Here is an 11,548-nt window from a genome sequence, read left to right as displayed (position 1 = left end):
CCTAGCCTGAGGCATCCTTTGGCCTACTTTGGGATTAAAAACGTGCAGGTGGTTGCTTAATCCTAAAAAACATTTCATTGGCAAGGCTTCGCAGCCATTACTCTGCCACAAACAAGAAAAGGGCAGGTAGGCTTGGATATAAGCAGTAATCTATCAAATGAAGCATTCAGCGAGACACTATTCAGATACTCAGGCCTGTGCTGATTGTATTCATCTTGATTTTCTCCACACACACAAGGAGACCCAAAACCACAGGAATTTACAGTTGCACATACGCTGTGCGTGTGCCGTCTATATCGAGGCTTCTTTGGGCATTGAGGTTTGGATGCGTCAAGAATGCAGTGCTGGCCTCTTCCTGTGCATCTGATAACAGATCTCGGATGCAGGGGCGAACGTTATTTTGCAAGAGACATTGTTAATAATGCTAGACTGCCAGCCTTTGTTGACAGGGGGAACTACCCTCTGAACGCCTGACAGTGGAATGTTATCTAGGGGCTTATTTTAGGTGGAAGCAAAGTTTCCCGAAAATAAAGGGAAAGCTCTCTTTCTGTATTAAGAGCTGCATCTTTATCCCCCGCAGAGTCTGCAAAGGCCCACGGACAAAATGGAAAGGTTTTTCACAGAGAGGAAACTGCATCACTGAACTGATTTTAAGAAAGATTAGGAAGTCCTTGTAATCAGAATGTCTCTTTTGGACACTGTTGCAGCAGTCAGAAATGCCATTCAAACCAGTGCTACGTGTTAGCAAGCTGTGAGGAGGAACTCAGGAGTTGGGAACTTCGGCATACCTCAGCCTCTTATTTTGTTGCTGAAATTTCAGTCTGTGCTAAGCTTTCTTCCAGCCCGGTCCCCAATAATGTAGTTATGGGACATAGCTGCATAATTTGTCACACTCAAACCCTCACTAGTTTAAAATTGCACAAATATAATAAAATAATAACAATTTCTACGTATGTTGTGTTGTGAAATGGTATCTATTTATATTCATCTCTTATCATTTAACCCTGACCTGTTTAGTATAAAGGATTATTACAGCATTTCTGCATGCAGTCAGACTTTCAGTCGGGGTTATTTTTTTTTTTTCGTTCAAGAAAGGAGAGGATTTTGAAAACACCTGTAGGTTTTTAAATGAGGACAGTCACTAACACAAACACGCCAGGTTATTGACACTTTTCAGTCACCCTGATTTACCTATCTACATTATTACTTTCGTGCTAAAGAGATCCCATTAAATTAGAAGGTGGGAGGGAGGGAGGGACTCCATTGCTACCGGTAGGAATAACATATCTAATAAAACAATGACTAAACTAACCTCCTGTATCTTCACTGCACTATGCATTCATGGTCCTTCGTTAATTAGAAATCGATGGGAAGTTACTTTATCCTGACCAAGAATTTCTTTGCTCAGTCTCCATTTAACTCACAAGAATATATTGCATAACCAAGGAAGGTGTCTGTCGCCAGCAAGTATAGACAGCCTTTAAAGCAAAGTCAAGGCCCAGAAACAGCTGCTAACATAACCACCAACATCGTAGAGTAAATACTATAAAGTCAGGTTCGAGGACAAATAAAATTCGGATGCCTGGGGTTACAAAAAAGGATGCACTGCCACCTTATAACATTTTGAGTAATGCAGCTGCCAAAGCAGATATTATTTGAATTGCTGAATTGCTTTTTAGATGCTTTCTAAGTCACAACAAAACAGCGGGCATGTCAAGAATGCACAGTATGTTAAAGAGGATATGCTTTCCAAGTACCTTCCAATAACAAAACAATTCTGACATGTCTCCGGCATAATTTAATAGCTTTTTGAATTGTTACGTTTATCAGTTATGCAAGCAGTGTAGTTTTCCTTTTTGGAATTGGTACGCTTAGCAGAAGAAGACAGAGTCAAACTGGGGTTCGAATCTGTTATTGGCTTAATCCAAATAGTACAGCTGTTTAATCCTACATTACCACAGCTGTAAAAGAGGACACGAAATCCGTATTATCTACCTCTGCAAGTTTGATCTCAGAAGAGCAGTGAAATCAAAGCAGTTGTTACTCTGTTCTGCTAGATAATTTGGAGCGGCTCAAAATGACTGGCTTTGTGAAAGCATAATACCCTTTAAGGCCGGATCTGGGAATTATTACTCAAACAAAACTCCCACTGAAGCTAAAGAACTTCAGGTGGAGTTTTGTCTGCGTTAGGAGTGCAGGATCGGACTCTGGATATAGGAAAGAGACTAAAGTTTAATATTTCTGCATGACAACAAAGAAAAGAAAGACTGTCTTCAGTATATTTTAAAAACAGAATGATTACGTTTTGGCTGCTTAGAACATTTCAATTATTTAGACTTGGAATAAAAATATCAAGCGTGGGTAATCTGCATATAAACTGTATATACTCTACACACGTCTCTCTAGATGGGTATTATACACAATGCTATCCCTGATTTCATCATTTCTTTTGCATTTTATATTAGAATGTTAGGAATCTCTGCAACTACTCAAGACAATTAAAATGTTTTGCATTGAATCTCTCAATGGATTTGCATATCAGCAGTGGAGCACGCAGGACTGAAGGAAAATAAAACAATATTAAAAGAAAGAAAAAAACATTTTATTGGAGACTTTACAATGCTAGAAAATACAATAAAAGTGCTAGTTTACTCTAGAAAAGTTGGTCCCAAAAATGGTACTATGCCTTAGTATCTATCAGCTTACATAAACATTTATAAAATCGCTATGAACTGGCCCCAATATTTATAAACATCTATGTTTTTCACATTAATCTATTTAGAGTCGGAGGACCAAAACTTTGTAAGAAAGATGCTGAGCACTTAAAACGCAGAACCTACCAAGGATTCCATCTGGGGCCAGGAGGTTTTTGGTCAAAAATATGAAGATAAAATTTAACTTTTATTTAATAATAATAATAATAATAATAATGCGCATGGAAAAAATCCCAATTATTATAGGAAACCGTCTTTTTTTTATAACTTCAAAATATTATTTTAGACCAGTATAAAATTACTCTTAAGACCTCACAGGACATTTTCTACTTTAATATACATATATCTATATCACTGCCGACATATTTCACAAGTTACTCTTGTTATTTTTTGTTTGTTTCAAATATCAACAGCATTGCTAGGAAATGTAGGCATGCGTTCTGCTTTTAAAACAGTCCCCAGGTAAGTACTATTTTGACAGAAGGACAGAACTTTGAAGAAGTGCAATTCTTTCCAGACTATAAAAGTCCTGTGACACAGAGCGGATAGGCCTGTCCCGGCAACAAATCTACAATTAGCGGAGATCGAATTGGTAGTTTTTCTATTTCCCCCTCTCAGTTTACTTTCCTCAATGCCCAAAAATAAGAGTGCCAAATTACAAAATGGAGTATACGTTTGAGGACATATTTTGAATGGCATGCTTTAAAAAGAAAAGTCAGCCCCCCGCCCCTTGTTATAAATCAGACAAACCGGCCATCGCTTGATAACCTTACACTCCAACGGGATCGCCCAGGTCTCTCGCTGCAGCTAGAGGGTTTTAAAGTTCAACACTTACACTGCCTTCAACCAAACGCGGAGCAGGGCTTACATTTTTCCGCGGTGCCCATTTTTGGCACAGAGAGCACTTTAGACAAATCCGCCACTACAGAGGAGAAACAAGAGACAGACAGACAGGAGGGCGGGGGTCTCTAGATGTCTATCCGGGAGTGCAAGGCGCTGTGTTTGCTGTCGTGGTCCCAGTAGGAACAGTGCATCATGGAGAGCTCGGCGGGCTGGCGGGCGCAGGCGAACTGGAGGCCGGCTCCGTTGGGGGCCGGGGCGGCGGGCGGCGCGGGGCTGGCGGGGCTGAGCTGCTGCGGGTGGTGGTGATGGTGGCTCATGCCGTTGTAGGAGTTCACCATGCCGGGCAGGGCCATGCCCTGCACCCGGGAGTAGGGGCCGTAGGAGGCCGGCGCCGACAGTCCTTTCACGTTGACCGGGCTCACGTTGCCGCCGGCCAGCTGGCAGGAGGCGTAGGACATCGGCGCGGGCGGCTGGGCCAGCGGCCACGAGTTGTTCATGAAGCCGGACTGCAGGTACTTGGGCGGGGAGAGGTAGCCGTAGCTGTCGCTGCTGAAGAGGGTCTTGCCCGGCTGGAAGTGGGTCGGGGGCGGCCTGAAGGGCCTCTTCATCCTCCGCCGCCGCCGGTAGTTGCCCTTCTCGAACATGTCCTCGCAGGCCGGGTCCAGCGTCCAGTAGTTGCCCTTGCGCTCGCCGCCCCCCTCGCGGGGCACCTTGATGAAGCACTCGTTGAGGCTCAGGTTGTGGCGGATGCTGTTCTGCCAGCCCTTCTTGTTCTTCTCGTAGAAGGGGAACTTGCTGATGATGTACTGGTAGATGCCGGACAGCGTGAGCCGCTTCTCGGCGCTCTCCCGGATGGCCATGGCGATCAGAGCTACGTAGGAGTAGGGGGGCTTCTGAGAGGGGTCCGGCTTCTCGGCCCCCTTCTCCGGGCTCAGCTCGTCCTTGGCTCGCTCGGCCTCCTTGCTGGCGTTGGTGTCATGAGCCATCAGGGCTACGGGGTCCTCCTCGGGGTCCGGGTAACTGGCCATCATGGCACCCAAGTCCACTCTTCTTCCCAGGGGGAAAAGAACCAGCGTCCCTGCTTGCCGGGCTGCTCGAAGCCCAATCCCACAGGCAGAGGCTCAGAGTCAGTCCCTTCTTGGTATGGATTTGGATCAAAGTTGCGCCCAGAGCCAGCTGATACTCAGAGCCCCTTTCCCTTAGGAGCTGGTAAAGTTTCTCTCTTAGCCCTGCCTGTTTTTCAAGAGACAGCAACGCGTCTCTGGCTCCGGAGGCTCAGATTTCCAATGCACTCAAGGACTTGCTCTTTTCTGATTTGTAAGTTCCGCTTTCGTCAGGAACCCTTTCCCCTATAGCGGGGCAGCCAGAGAGGCACGGTCGAGTTCATCTCTAATTCGTAATTAAACCCCAGTGACTAGCCTATTAGCAAAAGGAGAGAAAGAGTGGGTATTAAACTGAAAAAATCAAATGGCCACGTATATTTAAATTAAACGTTCTCGATCTAACATATTTCACATTTGTTTTTTAAGAAGTCTTCTCGCAACTTTCTCTGCTACAGTTTTGAATAATTGTCTCAGATGGAGATTTTGAGGAAGTCCTGATAGAGATGATCTCTCAGTGAAAGGTGGATAAATTATTACCCAGATTTCCAGTTAAGTGAGGGGGAAATGCTAAGTGCTATAGTAACATGAGGTTCTGAAGGCTACCATATTATCAGCAGTAAAAGGAAGCTAACACATTTCATTGCAAACCTACCATGTTATTTGGGTTTGGCTGGCACAGGCATTCATTTTAGCACCAGGGAAGTGAGCTCAAACATGCCTACTGTGCAGTAAGCTGCAAACTTCCACTCCCAGCCTAGAAACCAAATCCACAGCCCTACACTGAAATCAATAGCTGTAAATGGGACCTGATTGTGATACAGGGTACTCTTTCCCCATTCTCAGATGTCTATGTCTATATATACATTTGCATTTATACTCACTAGAGTCTTGGCACAGTGCCCAGATAACTGATTACAGTCGAAAGAAGTAAAAACAAACAAAATCCCAACCCACACCTGTTAAATCTGTTGCACAATAAAACGGGGCTCGGTTCTCGCAGCCCTTCCACACACGAGTAAAAAACACGGAATTTAAAGAGTAAAGGCTGAAGGATCGGGTCCAGGACGGAGCAGGGCTTTCTTCACCCAGAGCATAAAAATGTGATCGAAAACAGACAGCGCTTGTTTACCTACAAACCTTAAAGGGCCCCGCAGATGAGCGAACAAAAGGAGGCTAGGAAGGGACTGGGGGGAGATTATAGGGTGGAATCTTTTCTGGGAGAGATCCAGACTACACAGCTGAACTGTTCACCCCCCGGTTAACCGGAATTTTCTATGTGCCTGTGACATTTTTATCTCCCTTTTTATCTTCAGGTAAAGCGACTCTGAGCAGCAAGAAGGAAGCGTGTACTGGACACCCTGCAGAAGCGTCTCAAAGGTATTGAACAAAAAATAGTCAGGCACGAAGGCTGCACCATTTGCAGTCGCACAAATGGAGGTGGATTCCTTAAAACGTTATTTTGCGATGACTTGCAAACAATTATTCGGTTTGGTTCTAAGGAACAACGCACGAGGATTCGCCTGCTTATTTTCTAAATTCGAGGCTCCTTGTTGCTCCTTCGCTGCCATTTTAAATATTGAGCGTCATTTATAATTACAGCTACCTGTGTTTACAAACTTCGGCTCTCCTGAACCAATCCTTGAAAACTAGGTTGTCCAAAGAGTGTGCGCATCAAAATGCGAAGATCTGGTTAAAAATAAATCTCCTGGCATTTTTATGCACATATTTAATTCTTGCTATGAGCTTCCTTTTAACTTAGAAAACGGTGACCTTGCAGAACTTGCTCGGGAAAAAACTCTCGGTCTCTAGTGGGTTTTCCCAGAGTGCAGGATTAGTGAGCCTTATACTGAACCATCTCGCAGCTTTCCCCGATTCCACAGGCTCAGGATGCTACGGAGCATCTTTCTTTATAAGCGCAGCGTTAACTTTCTTGAACTGCAGATACGAACGGGAATCACTGCAAAGCTCCGTTTCCCTCCAGCCGCCGCGGGCTTGCCACATCATTTTTCGTAACCACATTTGTACCCAGGAGGATTGCAATTCTTCAAGAGCATATATTCCTGCACGCGTCTAATGTGTAGCTCCTGATATATTATATAATTACATCGATAGATATGTTTATCTGCATCTTTAGATTTCTCTATATTCACCTATAGACCGTCGTACATGTATACACATCCTTGTGTATGCTGCCATTCATAATATAGACACACGAATGCCAGTCTACGTACAGATAAATTTAAAAACCTCAGAACAACATTTCAATACAAGTATAAAACATTCAGTATATAGACACAAATTATATTACACATTTTCAGGAAAATATATGATATTTAAGAACTGTAATCCTGCTGGGTACAAATGTGGTTACGAAAAATAATGACACAATATATTTACATAAATATAAATATATATAAATATACGGGGAATGTATATCTTATGTGTGTATATTTTATATCTACATTATACACACTCAGCTTTTCTTGAACGCCGATGTGTAGTTAGTATAGAGAAATAACATTAGCGATTCATTTCCTAATTAATCGCCCACGTGCATCTTCCCAAGTAAACAAGCCAAGATTTTCCATTAGGTTAAAACACGAACATTCTTTGTATCCAAGGGAAAACGAAGCTGGGAGACAGCTGTTCGTTCGGAGCACTTAGGTTTGCTGCATGGGGATTCTGTGTTCACTCGTAGAGGTCTCTTAGTTTCTGTGGTGTTTGGGCTATCTATTTCTTCTGACCACCCATGCAGGCCGGCTTGCTCTTCCTCGCAGGCATTTCCGCAGCCAGAGCTGGTGCAGGTGTAACAGCATTGTTCTGTGTGTCATCACCTCCTCCAAACTGCAGATTCCTCCCCTCTCTGCTCTTAAACTGGGTGCACGGCTCTTTTAAAGGATTCACTCTGTGGAAGAGGAAACTCTGCTAGCCTAGGTATTTCTTTCTTGACAGCCTCGCCAAGTGGGATTTAAGATCAAACCAAGCGGTAGACTCCGAGCACAGAGGTAGGAAATGTAGAGCAGGTTTCAGTAGCAGAGTAGGTGAGTATATTGTGGTCTGCCCAGAGTATTTGCCTGCACCCCGAATTTGTTGCCATTAAACCAAGGCACTAGGAGAGAACAGAAATTATTTGTTTGGTGCTGTTCACTCAAATCTCACCAATGTCAATTAGAGCCTACTCGGAGACAAAAAGATGGCAATAAGTGAGTCGTTCGGCTTTTTCCTGGACATTTTAACGCTATAATTAACCGAGATCTAAAATATTAGAGGCTTTTACGGTGATTGCTAGGAATGTGTCCATTCTGACAACACAAGAGAAATGTAAGTAACACAGAGGCTTTCTACACCACTGACATTTAAACAGGGAGGTTCAGTATGGAGTTCTGCCTACGCGATCAATGTCATGTTGCAGCTCAGAGGGCACAGAACTTCAGTTTGAATATTCGTATGTCTGTTTCAATGTCAACTGAATTAACGATGATCACAGATAGCCAGTTTCTTTACATTGTCACTTTCTAAGCCTTGTGTAATTGTAATAAACTCAGACAAAACAAATGAAGACATACACAGAGCAATTTCCCTGGGCAAAGTTCAAGGTATACAGTAAATGTACGGGGGCGGGGGCGGACTGAAGGCAATTTATATACTGAAATATTTGCAAGGAGCCGGTTCCGCTCCCTTAGAGCGAGTGGCAAAACGTTCATAGACTTCAATGGAAGGATCTGGCCTCAGTTCCGTGTATTTTTAAATTATATTACTGACTATCAGATCTTCATTGTAAGGTGTAGAGCATTGGAACGATATTGATAAGAAATTCCCTCCTAGAATGAAGCCACAATTCAGGAAACGGTGAAAAAGGAAATCATTTTTATTTAAATAACCCTGTCTCAGGAAATATTACTTAGTCTTAGTCAGAAGGATTGACAGAGACTGATTTATTCTGGTGAGAAAATGTGTTATATCATATTTGACCTGGATCAGGATATTAAGATCAAATCTGGTGTACATTTAAAAAAGAATCTGACACACGATGACAATCAAAGCAATTCGCGAGAATCGGTTTTTAAAAAGACTTTCTGGTTTTCCTGTAGAGTTTTAAAAATATTCTAACTGTTCGGAGCTGCTAAGAAGTCGCAAGCAAGGAATCGATTTAATTGATGGTTTATGCTAAACACAAGAATTTAAACCCTTCAGTCTGCGAAATTACAATCCGCCGACAGGCAATGTAGCCAATCACAATGCGTCCATTTGAAATAAAAACGCTTTATTGTATAGTGGAAATTTGCACAGGCTGTGTCTCTGTCATTACAAGAAAATTCTTAAATAAAGACAAATGCAGCGCAATTAATAATTGTGCCCTGAATTGGTTCTAAATATCTATTTTCTTTTCTCCTAATCTGGAACACAAACCACAAGACACTTGGAATGCCGAACAGGAGGGTACAAACTGCTGAGATTAACGCCAACCCCGCTTTTGATGGACAGCAACGGATTTAGTCTCTACATAAAATGCACTATATTTAACTTGGAAACCAGTGCTGAAAAGCTGCTTGCAAGAAGGCAGATGGGACGTCTTTTACATTAAAATCGGGTACCGCTGTTTTTAATAGACAATCGAATATATCAAAGCGGTTTTTGCTGAAGTCTTGCAGAACAGTTACTGCAGTTCACAAACATAAGGGGAAAAAGGCAACACAACATTGCTATTGATTGTAATTAACATAGCGGTGAATGTAAGCAAAGAGCGAAGAGGTCACTTTAATACTAACATTTCAACCTGGATACTTTATTGATCTGATGAATTACATTACCTCTGATGTTACGGAATCACAGCTTAAATACCAACAGAATGTATTCTAATGATCACACACAGATGTGTACATACAATGTACGTATATGATGACTGACATATTCTTGGCGCCCTACAACTACTGGTAAACATATAACACAAGATACCAGCATAGAGTTTAACATTAAACCAATGAAGAATAAATTGAATAGTAATACCAATCAGCTAAACCAAGCTACGCTCTTCTTTATATACTCACCACTGCATACAGACAGAATGGATGTCTATATGGAATTGTTTTTAAAGTGTCCCGGGAAAAACTATAATTTCACTTTTTTTGGTTCTTTTTAAGGAATCCCTCTCAATAGTCCACGTTATAATTACTCTGCCCCCATCAAGCCAGAACGAAATGAGCTGTATGTAAGCAAAGAGAATGACTCCGCGAGAGCTGGAAAACTTTCTTACTGCTACCCTAACAGGGACAGGTTAAAAAGCCTGTTTGTTTATTTTCTCGACCCTAATCCGTTGATGTTGTCGTTCAGTGTCCCAGCTCAAAGGTATATATGCATGGTTAGCATGGGGAGCTTTAACTTTTACCAGGCACAGCATTAAGTAAACACACCTTTTGAGTTTGCTCTACTCTGAGGAGAAATAGGCGGTTACGATACAAGGTCTAGCAGTCAGACAGCAGAAAAGCCATGCATCTGTTTTAATATTAAATGGATGTAGTCCTTGTTGTTCAGGTCCTTTTCGTTGACAGAGTAGGGCCTGATCCTGTACTTCCTGAAGACAGTGGTAAAACTCTCACTGACTTCAAGATTAGACCCTCAAAGCTTTCTGCTTCCTGCCCTCACTCAGCTAAAATGAGATTGCTTTCAAACACCGACCCCTAGAAAGATGAAAAGAAAGGGAATGTGATTCACATCCCTTCCAAATGGAATTGCCCTTATGTTTCAGGGCCTTAAAAATGTATTTCCTATGTTCAGCATCATTACTAAAGCACCAAGGCTTTAGTAATGATGAACAATCTTGTTACAATTGTAAGTATTTCTAGTCCTTCTCCTCCATAAAGATGTAATGCATTATTTTAAATCCCGGGATTATTTGTTCCAAAAACAATTGTAGAAAAAATAATATTTGCATGTAAACATGACATTTTATGGACTGTTCTCTATCCTAAAAGTAATGAGAATCAAATAAATATAGTGTGGGAAACAAATGGAAGTATTTTCTGGCATGAATACAGGTTCATCAGTTTTAGCTTAGTCTATTATTTGAAATCCATTCTAAAAAGCTATTTTCTCTTGTCACATATAAGAAGTTAGTCCCATATATGTAATCATACACACACAGTCTCATATACACACACACATAGACATAGACACACACACTTATGCATAAACACACATATATACATACATGAGCTTATATAATACATACAAACTTCATGGGCACATCAAGATATGCATGCAACAAAACTGAGTAACTGTGATTCTATTGCTGTAACCATTTTCCATCCTTACCCACTTTCCCCTATTGTTTGTTATTCTCTCCCCCTTGTACCACATCTAAAATAAGGGCCTGAGTCTGGAAATACTTATTACCAGGTGCAGGCTAGCTACCAAGAATAACAGTCCCACAGATTTAAATGGAACTACTCATGTAAGGACAGTTACATGCATATGCATTTTTAGGATCTGGCCTTTCACCTGTAAACTCTGTGGCTAAGAGCTTTATTTAGTGTCTTTTTATTTGTTCTGTATGTCACCTCACACACTTTGGGGCCATGCAAAAACAACAATCCTGCATTCCTTGTACACCCAGAATTCCCACTGACCTCCCCGAAACTCATTTTCTAGCATTTAATAAATCTTCTCTCTAGAATTATCTTACTTGATGTGTGACAGTAGCACAGAGACACATTCACATGGAAAGTGCCCTCTCCTGTGTGAATGAGTTTCATTGTCAAAAACTTGAGCAAAAGTGGGAGTATTCCACAGCCAGGGATTTAGTTTTTCCTTTAAACTGTGAAGCTGAAAAGTCTCGCAGCTTCAAACTTGTTTTCACAAGCTCCCAAATGTACAAGGATTTCTGCATTT

The 11,548-nt window shown here is 41.8% G+C and overlaps 1 protein-coding gene and 1 long non-coding RNA gene across 3 annotated transcripts; one reads left to right on the top strand and one right to left on the bottom strand.

The window, feature by feature from the left end:
- Nucleotides 1-2,580: 2,580 nt before the first annotated feature.
- On the bottom strand, nucleotides 2,581-7,005 carry FOXL2 (forkhead box L2). Of its 2 annotated transcripts, none has more exons than XM_039487489.1 (2): nucleotides 5,617-7,005; nucleotides 2,581-4,976 (listed from the first exon to the last, which is right to left on the bottom strand). In XM_039487489.1, exon 2 carries the CDS (start codon nucleotides 4,586-4,588, stop codon nucleotides 3,683-3,685), a length of 906 nt encoding a protein of 301 aa, XP_039343423.1. In that variant the 5' UTR covers nucleotides 4,589-4,976; nucleotides 5,617-7,005; the 3' UTR covers nucleotides 2,581-3,682. The 2 variants fall into 2 exon arrangements, with proteins under 2 accessions (XP_039343423.1, XP_039343424.1); XM_039487490.1 differs by having other exon boundaries at nucleotides 5,798-7,005.
- LOC120371599 lies at nucleotides 3,936-10,668 on the top strand. The gene is made up of 3 exons (XR_005584480.1): nucleotides 3,936-4,069; nucleotides 5,974-6,037; nucleotides 9,077-10,668. It is a non-coding gene; the product is annotated as an uncharacterized LOC120371599 (long non-coding RNA).
- The last annotated feature ends 880 nt before the right edge of the window (nucleotides 10,669-11,548 follow it).

Source organism: Mauremys reevesii, linkage group 9 (assembly GCF_016161935.1).
Source record: "Mauremys reevesii isolate NIE-2019 linkage group 9, ASM1616193v1, whole genome shotgun sequence".
Taxonomy (NCBI): Eukaryota; Metazoa; Chordata; order Testudines; family Geoemydidae; genus Mauremys; species Mauremys reevesii.
This window is presented reverse-complemented; position numbering and strand designations above follow the sequence as displayed.